At 38.4% G+C, this 13,189-nt stretch overlaps 1 protein-coding gene across 1 annotated transcript in view; it reads right to left on the bottom strand.

Moving 5' to 3' along the window:
* Window positions 1-3,399, bottom strand: part of cacna1ia (calcium voltage-gated channel subunit alpha1 Ia) — a 79,283-nt gene extending 75,884 nt beyond the window's left edge. Inside the window, exon 1 of the mRNA XM_088007885.1 lies at window positions 3,039-3,399. Coding sequence (XP_087864011.1) covers window positions 3,039-3,128 — 90 coding nt within the window. The 5' untranslated portion in view covers window positions 3,129-3,399. The remainder of the gene's footprint in view (window positions 1-3,038) is intronic.
* Window positions 3,400-13,189: the final 9,790 nt, after the last annotated feature.

Here is a 13,189-nt window from a genome sequence, read left to right as displayed (position 1 = left end):
AACATACATTGACACTCATATCCATTCTGTAATGATAAACAGCAAAAGAAAAGGAAAAAAAAAGAAAAGAAAAGTTTGCTTCTGTAAACAAACTTAAATTCTCAGCATTTATCCACAGTGCAACTTTTGAAAAATCCTTTTTCTTGTGGAGGAACACACAGTAAATAAGCTCCTTTCCATGCAAGTAAGAATGACATACAGATTTAGGATTTATTAAAGTTCAAATACAAGCCAGCACAAATTTTCTGCACGGGGGGCAAGCAAGCGTGCAAACACAGCTGAAAAAAAAAAAAAAAGACAATGAGATGGATTATCTCATTATCAAGCCGTAATTCGGACCTGGCAGAATCCTATCGGGAAGGCGAGAAGTCTGGCCTACATGCTGTTTAAACGATGTTGTGATAAATAATGCAGCCTGCACACTTCATATGTAATCTGACAGTGGATGCAACAGTCAGATTCCCGTCCCTTGCTGCTTTGAGAGGAAGGGGAATGAATTCATCATAGTTATTTGTCACCGGCGCCGGCGTTCCCTTCAGTCACCCTATCAGGTTCCATCATCTGCATGATTTGTAAAGAGGTTGAGGGCGTCTTGCGATGGATCCTTTCATGATTTGATGTATGAGCTGGTGTGGAAGCTGCTTTATATGCCGTCATTGTGCCACTTATTTGCCAAGAGGAAAGGACGTAGTAAGTGGGTCATCAAGATTGTGATGGTGAATGATTTAAAAATGATGTTGTGTGTGTCTTACTTGATGTGATCCTGACAAAATTACCAGAGGTACCCGGAGGATAAACGTTCACTTAATACTAACAGGGATATAGGGCAAGAAAAGAAATATCTGGAAAAGTTATCCAATCAGAAGATAAATGGCATTTGAAAAGTTAATGCATCTTAAAATGCAGTAATTGTAATCAGAGTAAAAAAAAAAAAATAACAATTTGGAGAAAAACTTAAGCTTTGAATTAAATTTTAAATCTCTCGTCTAAGTAGGAAATGTTAATTTGGTATTTTGTTCTCTACAATTAGATATTTTTAAGATTTTTTTTAAATAGCTTTTTATTTTTCTCTATTTTCCAAAAAAAAAAAATATTTTCAAGAATTAAAAAAGATGTAATCATTGTTTTGACCTGGTTGCTTGAGTTCTCCACATCTTCTGAAAAGTGTGGTGGAGAATGCAGTCTATAACCCCAGTTGCATAATTTAGGGAAAATGTTACAAAAGAGGCGGAAAAAGTTTGATTTATTGTGATCTTGGGGGTGTGAAATAAAAAAAAAAAAAAAAAAATTCTTCTTAAACAGACTGATCAGAAAAAAGATTATAAAGTGTGCAAGAAAAAAATCTCACCCCTATTTCAGAAATGACTTTATACTGCCAGAAAGAAAGAAGAAAAACATTATCTTTCACCTATATTGCCACAAATTCCTTAAAAAGTCACTCAAATAAAAACTGTGGGAAACAGGAAGGATCTTTTATCCTGGTGGTCGGGGTCAATTCATTTGCTGCAAATCCCAAAGTGGCTTTGCACAGTTCATTTGACTTTCTTGTAGCACCAACACAGAGTAAATCATTTTCACAGTAATTATGAAAATTGATCCATCAATCCATGTCCTATTTAAGCGTATTGACTGAAGACTACACCTCCACCAGGCTTTCAGCTAGATGAGGTCTTTGACTTTAACTTGTTCGTATCTCAATCAAGACCTTGTGAATTAAATGTGACTTCTTCATGCTGGGCTAACAGAATTTGCAGAGGGCCAGAGACACATTTTAGGGCCGTGTTTACTATCTCGGCTCCGTCACAAAAATCCTTCCAGTTGCCATTAAGCAGCTATCAGAACAGGACCCCCATCTGGGGAGGCAGTGTGCTTGTTACAGAGTAAAACATGAACACAGTGTTTGGTGGAGGGGGGAATGGGAGCAAAAGGAGTAAACTAAATATACTAACAATACTGTTTCGACACAGGTCACAGCAGAAAGGTTTTTAGTTCCATAAAAAAAAAAAACATTTGAGGCAGAATTAGGTCGTCTGTGTCGCCACTGAAATTGAGCCTTCAGTGAAAAACAATTACAATCCCAGAGGTACACACTGATTCCGCCGCCAGCTGGCAATAACACATTGTCCGCCTAAGCCCAACATGGCTTACTGATACAATGGCAGAATATCAGAAATAAAATAAATAAATAAATAAATAAATAAATAAATAAGAATAATGACAGAACTTTGAATATGCACTCTATTATATATATATATATATATATATATATATATATATATATATATATATATATATATATATATATATATATATATATATATATGTCATATAGGAATCAATAGAAACCTGTTGGTTACTTTAACTGCCATTAACAATTTTTCCATATCGTCATATAAACAAGCAATAATGAAGCAAATATAAAAGGAAAGCCAAAATGAGAATGAGATTAACTGTTTTCCATTATGTGTGCGATTATAATTAAGAAGTTAGCCAGCTGCATTATTTCACTACAGCTGTTAATATCTGGGATCCACGGAGCATAGGAAGTGTCAGGTGTTGAAACAAAAAACAGAGTATGGGGAAATCTGTTGCTTTAGATTAGCTAACACTCAGCACAGATGCTACCAGACTTTTGGAGTTTATTATAATGGCTTAGATTAGATTAGGAAAAGCCTGCAGGTAAATCTGGATCTCAAGTGAATGTTCTCAAATGCCACTTGTGCCATTTGAGAATCTCCACAAACACTCTCTCAAAAGTGCTTCCTCCTCTCAACAGGTGACAAAAACAAAAATGCAGAATGCCGCTCTGCAAGACTTTATTAACACAAACAAAGCCCCAATTCCCTCCTCAGAGGATGGAGAAAATATAAACATTCCAGGAGGGGAGAAAAAAAAAATCTATCTGAAGTGTGTTTTTCCATCACAGCTTGAAGAATGTCAACAAAAAGCGGAGTGCGTTTTCTGTAATTGGATGTTTTGTTCTATGTCTCCCTCAGTGTGATTACACGTCGTCACTCACACACAAAGGTCTGCCTCACCTGGAGTATCTGACAGCGGTCCGAGGTGCAGTCGATGTTCTCGCAGGGCTGGTACATGCCAAGCGTCACGCAGTTGAGCAGGATCACCATGATGCTAATCCTCTCGAACCACGTGCTGACATAGCTGGAGTTAAGGAGCGTGGCAGGACAGGAAAACGTGCAACAAACATTTCAGTTCATCCTGGAGGGGTAAAACACGAGGTTGAGTTAGAGTCGGGCAATTAAATCTTAAAACCTCCCTCTAAAACTCCATAATTTAATATAATATAATATAACTTCCTTGTCACCTTCATTCATTTTTGTTCAATGAAGATTGTTAAAAATAAAAGACTGTGTATTCCTTTATCCTTAATGTATACAGTGCGCCATTTTACTGAACATGATGTATAATCACCGGTCGCAGGTCAAACTGAGATTCTCGCTGCATGACAAACTTTAACCTTGACTAAACCACAACATACATGCCGACCAGGTGGAGCTTTATAACAGAGCTGCCTTATAGTTCAATTTGTTAATTTGATAAATTAGGGAAAAGTGTTTTGTAAAAGCCTTGTTTTATTCAGCTGACTGTCCGCATTAGGTAGGGGAGGGGCAGCATTGCATTACTCAATGTTCAACAGAGTCAAAAGCACCAGTCATTTTTATCACTTCCTCTCACTTCTGACGAAAAGTCCTTTTTTAAATTTACATATTTTTAAAGTACTTGATAATGGTGAGCAGGACTTGCCTAACATTTCTGCACCATCGTATTTTCCTTAAAGTGAAACCTGTGAAAATGATTTGTATTCCTTATGACTTGTTTATGTGAATTTATTACAAAGTACATAGACATTTTAAGAACTATTAATGCATATTTGACCTTATATGTATTTCACAAGTCACACCAAATGATTTAAAACATATTTAAATGCTTAAAAGTAGCAGGGTCATCCCTTATTGCTTGTCTTCTTCCTTTTCTTTTTCTGAGTAACTTTCTCAGCTACTTTAATTCTATTTTCATTTTTGTTTAAATGCATGCTGTATTCTATTCTATTTTATTTTATTTTATTCTGCTCTATTCTATTGACTATCCTGCTTAAAAGTAACTACAGATGCATAAACTGCGAGTGCAGCAGACGATTTCTGGAAGCCTCATCACAAAATAACTTTGTTAAGTTAATGAAATGAAATGTCTCCACGTGATACATGCATTTATTATGCATACATAAGGAGAGACAGATGTGTATGAATTATAATCACCATAATCCACTTTAAAACTCTCCCAGGTTTCAGCTCTTTTAATTTTTAGCTTCCAACTGTTAGTTCTTTGCAGCATCACCAAAAATCTGCAACTTTGGTGACGCTCAGTGTCCATTAGGCACTGAGGATAGTTTTATTTTTATTGTTTTCCTTGCAATTTAGGTCGTTAGCACCACAGACACAAACACACGCATAGTGAAAACATTTTTACCCTTTATCCTTGCACTTTGTTGTTTAAAGAATGTTTATTTTTGAGGGGATTCTTTTCTGGTAATGTGTCTGGATCTTGCTCTCTCTATCCTTTCTCCTCTATCATTTCAGTTTTTCTTTGCCACTTTCCTCTGGAGTAACAGAGAAATGAGAAACAAAAAATATCTGGACAATATGTTTCATAAAATGTCTGTCTGCCTTCTTGTTCGTGTTTTCTTATCTAACAACCAATACCTTCCTTTTAAATAAGTGTCCTTAATTCCCTTTAGGTTACTTTTTTTTTTTTCCTGTTCGTCTCTCGAAATGACTTCGATTTTCCCGGCTCACAGCATTTCACTCTTTCCCTTTTTCTACTTCCATTTTCTATTATTTCCAAGGAAATGATGGACAATTTTGCCCTCATGGCACAAAACAAAACTGTTCAGAATACATGATACTTCAACAGGCAATGCAAAATCAGTCACCGAAAATGTATGTGCATTTTTAAAGAGATGTTTAGCACCAGTACACCGTTAGCCGAGGCCCTGCCCTGAGGTTTTATGTTTATAAATCCTCAACCAGGAGGAAGCACAAAAAAACACCAAAGATATGTGATACCCGATGGCGTCAGAACAAGTACTCGTCCCTCTTAAGCTTCAAAATTTAACACTTACATACACAGTAGGTGAGTTAGACCCTGAACTGTCTCTGCAGTGGCTCTGAATATTTTGCAGCAAGGCCGGGTAAAACGCACATTCTTCCCCTCCTTTTTCTTACACCTTTCACACCTGAACGTGATCCCCACTTCCACCTTATTAAACCTTACGGTATCTGCTCTGACATGTGAAGTGACTCAGCACTGGTTTGAGTTCACTTTCTTTGTCATAATGACCCCGGACCTTTCCCTCCCCGGGGAGCGAGGCAGCAGGCGTCTGACTCACACCCAGATGATTCCACAGCGCTGCAGCCGATGTGCAGCCATGTTGTCCCCTCTCCCGCCCTCGTCGTGCCGGGCCGGCGCTCGCCGACTTCGACGCCGGTGATTTGCAGAGAAATAAAGGAAGAAAGCGATGCCTTTGAGGTTCAGTTTTTAATTAGTGCGGTCTGTGTGACGCTACCGAGTTCAAACTGTTTCCCACCCAGAAACTTATTTGTGCGAAACCGAAGATGTTTGTGTGTTTTTCTTTTTTTCTGTCTTTAGCATGACATCCCGCCCCCACCCCACCCTCTCTCCATGCCATCTAATCTTCTTAGGACACAGACAGGGCCTCCTCTCTGTCTTCATTCACTTCTCATCTTTTCTCTTCTCTTCTTCTCCATGTCTCCACCTATTCCTACGCCTGTCTCTCCGCGTCAGTACACATTTTGTCAGACACTTGCCCTTCTCTTTAAACCTATTTTTTCTTTACGGAGCTTTCTGACCTTATCAAGCTCACCCTCTTGCTTTTTGACAAAACATTTCAAAATCCCGGCTTTCTGTCTCTGGTTCTTTCTGTTTACCTCTGTGATGAACTCCAGGGGATTCGTTTTCATGCCTTAAGAATGCAGAGAAGGATTGCAGAGAAAAGTAATAATAATTTGAATCAAAAACATTGAGCTTTGTGCACAAAACTAATTTATTACCTGAATGAATTTCTTCCTGAAATGTATTGTGTTTCTTACTGGATGTGGGGTGTTGTGATAGACTCAGGTCTGATCATCCAGAGACACACAAAGACGATAACAAAGCCGGCCTTCTATCGACTGCAGATCATTTCTAGCATCAAAGGTCTAAATGCCTCAACAGGACCCAAACATTAAATAAGCAGCATTTAGTTTCTCCAGTGAACTTAGCAAAGTTTCAGAAATCTACAAAAATGCTGAAACGCTGAGTTCCTTTTAAATCAAAGTTAAGATCCATTTGTTTCGAGGTGCATTCGATTAATTACTGGAACACTAGAAACCGAAGTATGTTTTTCAACCTGTCATCAATTTCCTTTACTTTACAGTTGCAATGTCATGTTTTTGCTTGTTGTTTTATTTTTTTCCTTTAATCATGTAAAACTCTTTGAATCGCCTTGTGCTGCACAAGTAAATTGCTTTGCCTCGCCCAACTCCAAGCATCAAAACGCTTCACCGGATTCAGAGGTAATAATTTAGATGATCTGTAAAATATTTCACCAGCTGAAATATTATGGCTTCTAAAAGTCTTTGGAAACCCAATTTATGGGTTTAAGACTTTTCTCTCAAATGTTTGATGCAAACAACTAGTTGTTAAACAGTGAATTAAAACAGCAAAGAAACAGTCTAACTAAAATCTTTCTCTTGTAAGTTTTTAATACTCAACACTAACATCTCTCAAAACTATTCTTAATAAAATTGCAGCATATTCAGAAGCATTTTTTGGCAGTCCACGGTAATATCCCTTCCTAAGATGTTTATCGGACAATATACACTGTCAGATATCAACGTGAAGGGTTTTCACGATGGGAAAAGCTGGGTTAAAGTCATGCTTTTTAAATACATTTCAGTTCAGACTTAAAAAAAAAAAACCTCTTCATTTTTAATGCTAAATCCGAAAGGAATCAAATCCGTTTTTAAGAGCGTTGTACGTACACACAGCAACGAGGCAAAGATGTACATGAAGGAGAACGGAGTTTCCCATGCTTCAGACCTACCAGCGCTCATGATTCATACAATCTCACATTTGATGTGGGTGACTTAGATCAGCGTCACCAGTTCAGCATCTGACCGAGTATAAAATATGGTCACATTATCGCTCTCTGGTGTGATTCTGGAGAAAGCTTGTCTGCAGCTGAAGTCAGCAAACAGCTTGTATCATATGAGGTTATTGTAAAAATATTTCTTGTAAAACGTTTAAGCGAGACATGAACGGAAAGTCTTTGGATCTGAATCAGGAGGAACGATTCGAATTTCATGCTCTCACATCACTAACAGTGAAAAGGGTTGTTCTGAGGAAAAAAAAAACAGCTCATCCTGCAACACAACGGTTTCTGTTTCAGTGAAATTAAATTACTATTATTATTATTTTATAGCAATGCAGTTTATTTACAAACCCTATTCATGATACAAAATGTTGCTTTACAAATGAAAGTTAAAACAACAATCAGAAGGAGAAAGCAGCCTAACAGGTGGGTTGTAATCTGGATTTAAACAGGGAAGAACATCAACGCTCCAGATGTCTGGTGGGAGGAAGTTCCAAAGTTTGGGAGCAGAGCAGCAGAAAGCTCTGCTCCTCATGGTGCTGAGGCAAGCAGAGGGAACAGCAAAGTTCCTTCTGCATTGGGTTGATAAAAATTTGCACACTGAGTCGTATTATTAACGTGAGACATAGAAAATTGGGATTTAACAGGAAGAACACCCTGACTCTTAACCTGGGGTGAGGGAAAGACTTTGGAGCCGTCAATGGAAAGAGGAAAAACTATGGGAAATGGACTGTAATTGTTCGTAGAGGTTATTTTGACTTAAATAGGAGTGCATTTTTAATAGCAACTGTTCCTTAAAAGTATTGCAAATGAAAGACAAACTGGAAATGCAGCAGTAGTTACTGTAGACATCCAGTCTTTTCAGGATATGAGGGATAACGTCGGTCTTATTCTGGTAAAAGGGGTTAAGTGGATTTACTATGGTCTCATTTTATCTAACAGAGCAGGACATACTTCTGAAAGCCACATTCGTTTTATGCTGAAAGCATTACCAGTATTCAACACAAGCCAGTTTGAAATCCTGGCACATTTGAGAAACATTCTCATTGAAAACATAAAAATGTTTGCACACTATGTGCTGTAATTTCAGTGAGGTTTACTAAATAAGGCACATGAGCCTGAGACAACCAGGCCTAATCTAACCTGCTGAAGTGCAAAAAATTGATTTGCAGTTTAGCAAAAATAAAAAAACAGACGAGCACTAAAAGCATTTTGTCTGCAGTCCTACTACTGCAGGAGTGGCAGACGAAAAAGTAGTTTACATAAATGTTAAAATACGAAGTAAAATTGTAATACATTTTTAAAACATATAGTCTGCATCTGCTCCTGCGGGGCTACACCCAGGGCATCCTAATGAGAGCATTTGGATGCATTAAACAGAAACGAGAACGCTTTTGCTTAATGCCACGTCGGCACGACTCAAAGTTAGGCCTTTCAGACGGCGTTCTGCGCCTCTCCGCTGCCGTGTACAGTATCCGAGTCCATGCACTTGTACATGCGTTCCTGCGAATCCCCTCGGGATCAGTCCCATTGAAACTGAATTAAAATGACATCTAGCGTCTCACTGTGGCGCTGAAGCCTGTCCCTGCCTCTTCTCCTAATGAGAACTCAGCATGATGGGTCACACGCTGTTACACATAGTCACACATGCTCGCACGTCGTCCCAGCACACACCAGGACTTGTGGCTGTCTCTTGCTTAAAAAAAAAAAAAACACCCGACAACAGACAGGCGGTCATACATGAACTCATCCACCGACATTTTTCAAGGATGGCTGCGGTTCCATCAAACGGGTAAATTTCTTCGAATATTTATTTATTTATTTTTTTTGTGTCACCTTGTAAAGAGCTACAGTGGCAACGTGGACGACAACTTCAGCAAAATGCGCAAAAGGCTCGTTGAAGAGAGTCCCAGCTGCTGGAGGAAGGAGCCGTCGCTGCAGTTTGGCGTCGTCTCTGCTGACCGACGTTCAGGCTGATGCAGACGGTAGCTGGCCCTCTGTTGACATCAAACACTTCATAATACTGTGTTTTGCCCTTGCCTCTCTCCTTGTCACTCTCTTATCTGCATTCCCCCTAAGTAATGCACGAGTAAGGCGAGTTGCCAAGGAGCTCCCCACCTGCCTAACTCAGCTCACGTCGCTCGTTTTATCCCCCTTAATTTTCTAGTGTCTTGTTGGAAAGTTGATCAGCGCGTCTTCCTGTGTGGCAGAGCAGCTGCTTTCCTGGATCTTGGCTTGGTGCTGATGTTGCTCTGTCCGTCCTTCTTTAGAGCTTGCCAGCTTTTTTTTTTTTTTTAAATCTCTTCAGTTCTATGTTAAGTCCTCGCTCTTCTTCTTCTCTGTTTGTGTCACGATTTAACCTTTCCATCAACTGCAATCCCTCATATACTAATAACAAGAAAGTTGCAAACCAAAAGAAAATTGCATGTTCAGTGTTACTGTATCTGTGCGTCCAGCTGTGCGAGTGCTTACAGTTAACCTTTAATAATGACAGGAGGCTATGCTCACACTGTTCACAACAAAGCCCTTCCCTCTGCATTACAGTGGGGTAAAAGCTCCCCTGCTAAACTAGCTCCATCCTAAAAGCTTGAAGCAAAGGTCCTGTAAGTGCTGCTATGCTTGTCTCAGCAAATGCAATGTTCACATTTCCATTCTTTTTTCAAAAAGTTTCCCTAGGAGGACAGACCCACATTACCCCGCTTGCTATCAAAACACCATTAGACATTTGATGGGTTCAATTTTTGCATACTTACACAAACACTAAAATGTATGTTTACTTAGTAACACACTGGCAGTCTGTAGGAACAGACCTTATTTAAGCTAAAAGTGCTGCAGTAAACACATTTGATTCCAAATCGCCCTTATTTCTTGCAGCAAAAAAAAAAACATATATATTTTGTTAACAGCTCAGTCGGGATTTGGGGCTGGCTACAACAGATGAGGTTAATGTTATTCAAAACAAAATGTTATCCAGGTCCGAGGATCTACATTAAAAACAAAAAGGTAAAGACAGAATGAGTTTTACTGAACAATATGTATTTTTAAAAAAAAAGTTTGCTGAAAGTCAGAAAAAGGAACTTTAGAACAAGCTGCCCTACCTAAAATGTTTTCGTCCAAAAATAATTTGTCCAACTCTTTTTAAAATTGCTTTCTAAATGTTGACTGAAAGTTTGGAACTTTAAATATTTTCAAAAGTCGCAACCCTGCAGTTTTTACCCAACGAGGCGTCCTCAACACCGACTTCCACCAAACTATTCATGAAATGCTTCAAAAACACAAACTAACATCACAGTAATGTTCTTATTATTATAGTAAAATCACAAGGGTTCAAATTTAAATCAAAAACCTTTACGCCACACGTACCAGTCTGGAATTCAACAAAAACCCATTAAATCATAATTGTAACTGGGAGAGTCTGGTCTTACACAGCGGCCTCAGATTTTTATTTTTATTTTTATCTAATACGGCTATGCACATAGGGAAGGTGGTGAAAGTTGCAGGTATAAAATATTTGCTAGCACTTCTGCTGGTCTGAAGCTTGTTAGGCCAGTGGCACATATGGTGATGTGAAATATTCATTTGTGAGCAAGATCTATTGGTGTTTGTAGTTAGCAAAAAATTGAAAAAAAAGGGGCAAATTCCACTATTTTCTGACTTGCAACTATTGCTTGATTGACTGCATGAAGTAATTAATATGAACAAATATTAAAATCTTAAAAAAAAACAACAAAAAAACGAAATAAACCTTTTACTCTCACTTCGTACAAGGTGCAGAGATGTTTAACAATAACGCTCTAGATGAAAACATAGTTTGGAAGACAGCGCCTGGGTTCTGTTTTGGCAAGGGCAAATGTAATTCAAAAGGAAAGGAAAACACTCAGGAGAGAGGCCTCGTTACAGAAAACAAGAAAGAGTAATTTAATAATTAACCCTGTGATCTGTTTAGTGCCTGCAAAACTGCAACAAAAGCACAGCATGAAGTGCTAATGCCCAAACTACTGAGGCAAATGACACGCTAGCGTGTGAAAACGAGGACAGACTCAAACTCCCAGACCAACCTTGCACTTTTTAGTATTTTCACCACATCTCAAAACAAGCCTTTAACCAAAGCCACGGGAGCAGACATGTTTTATGAATTACAGGGTCATAAAACATTGGAAAAGGTTACCTGCTCTAAAAAGTTCTGACAGCAAAGACACACACTCCACTGAATGTAGTAATTCATGCCTTTTGTTAAACACCATTAAACATTTAGAGCATCGGAAGAAAACTGATTCACTGTGAACAGGACTACAGGAAAACCTATAGGCAGATGGAGACTGTTTAAGATCGGGGTTTGATGCATTTTGTGTTTTTTCTTTATATATACAAGATTCAGTTCAACCGTATCGGTGTGTAAACAATTCTCTCTAAGTCATTCCGTCATTTTTAAGAACTCTGGCCTGCTTTGCTTTTTTTTTTTTTTCTTTTTTCCAAACTGCTTTAATGAATCTTTCATGCCTTCAGCTGTTTGCACTGTGGTTGTTCTTCTACCTCTGTGAGGATTCAATATTTAGCCTCTTCCTTCAAGGAAGACTGGGCGCAATACTGAGCAGCTTTAATCTGCAAACAGATTGTGAACTTACAAAAAGTAATTTGGTGTAAAATACTCATACTTCTTGAAGATCTACAATTTATCATGTTAGAATCGTTAAAAAAATGCACGCTGTTTTGGAATACACCACACAAAAAGACTATTTTACCTTTTTATTTCACCTTGATGCTTTTGCTTTAGAAGCTGCAGATATTTCTTTTCAATTCAAAGTGAATTACATTTAAAACATTTTTAAACATGTTATACTGTAGACAAAGTTATTACAATGCAAAAAGGTTTTGTGCTTTTCATATTTTAAACACGAAAATGTTTAAAATCGGTATAAAACCTCATAAATATGGCGTGCATTTCTATTTTGATACCTATAAATATATCAATTACCTAATTAGTTAATAGAGCCTATTCTTAAGTATTGACTTGGATTGTAGGGGTTGTAGCAAATTTTAAAATCATTGTATCCTAACACTTCACAGTTATGTGCTACTTGGTGTTGCTCTTTTACGTAAAACTCCAATGACACTCCCTAAACTTTGTGGTTGAAGATGTATGAATACTTTCACAAGGAACTGCATAAAATATAAAGCTCAAAGATTATTATTGTATAATTGTTCTAAATCTTCAACGTTGTATCGCTGTTCAAGTTCCACACTAGCAACTTTTGCTGGGTGGCGTCGCCATATTAAAATACGATATTTCATGTTATGATGACAATAGGAAAGCTTAGTTTCCCTGGAATAATAATAATAATAATAATAATAAAAAATCTAATATTATGATAGTTTGAAAATGAAATGATGCCATTTCTAAAGGGATTAGCTCCTTTTCCATGCTGCTGGTAATTGTGTTTAAATTTCTAGTTTTGTGCAGCATGTGCATTTACAGACATACGAGGATTACATTTCCCATCCGGTTTATGAAAGCTCGTGGGCTCTGCGCGGCTGTTTCCGCGCGCGCGTGTGCTGTCTCTCCCCTCATATCAGCTGTGCACAGCAGGTGCCGTGCTCCAGTACATTGCTGCTCCTAGTGAGGCAGAATGTATTGCAGATACCATGGGAAATATAAGCTGATGCATTCTGTGCCCGTCTGCCCTGCGTGCGCGAGTGAGGAAGAGGAAGCCAGATAGAGGAAGAACATGACTCAGGAAGATAGAGCGAAAGACAGACAGAGGGATACCAACGTAAACCCAGCGAGGGAACAATGCAATTGTGGTAGAAATGAGCTCAGAATTTTGAAAGAGGCAGAGAGACGATAAAGACTGAAGCATTTCCAGGGTGTGGTAAACCAGACAGCGTCGCTTGCAGCGTGTGCACGGCTCGATTCGAATTCGATACTGGGTGAGACAGCTGGAAACATAAGGAAAGGAGAGCGAGGGGATGATAAAGAAACGTGATGACAGGACTGTGCTGCCAACATCTCCAGGGACC

Source organism: Poecilia mexicana, unplaced genomic scaffold (assembly GCF_051168715.1).
Source record: "Poecilia mexicana isolate PSO_F unplaced genomic scaffold, ASM5116871v1 scaffold_8, whole genome shotgun sequence".
Lineage (NCBI taxonomy): Eukaryota > Metazoa > Chordata > Actinopteri > Cyprinodontiformes > Poeciliidae > Poecilia > Poecilia mexicana.
The sequence above is the reverse complement of the archived record's forward strand: the minus strand, read 5'-3'. Positions and strand labels throughout refer to the sequence as shown.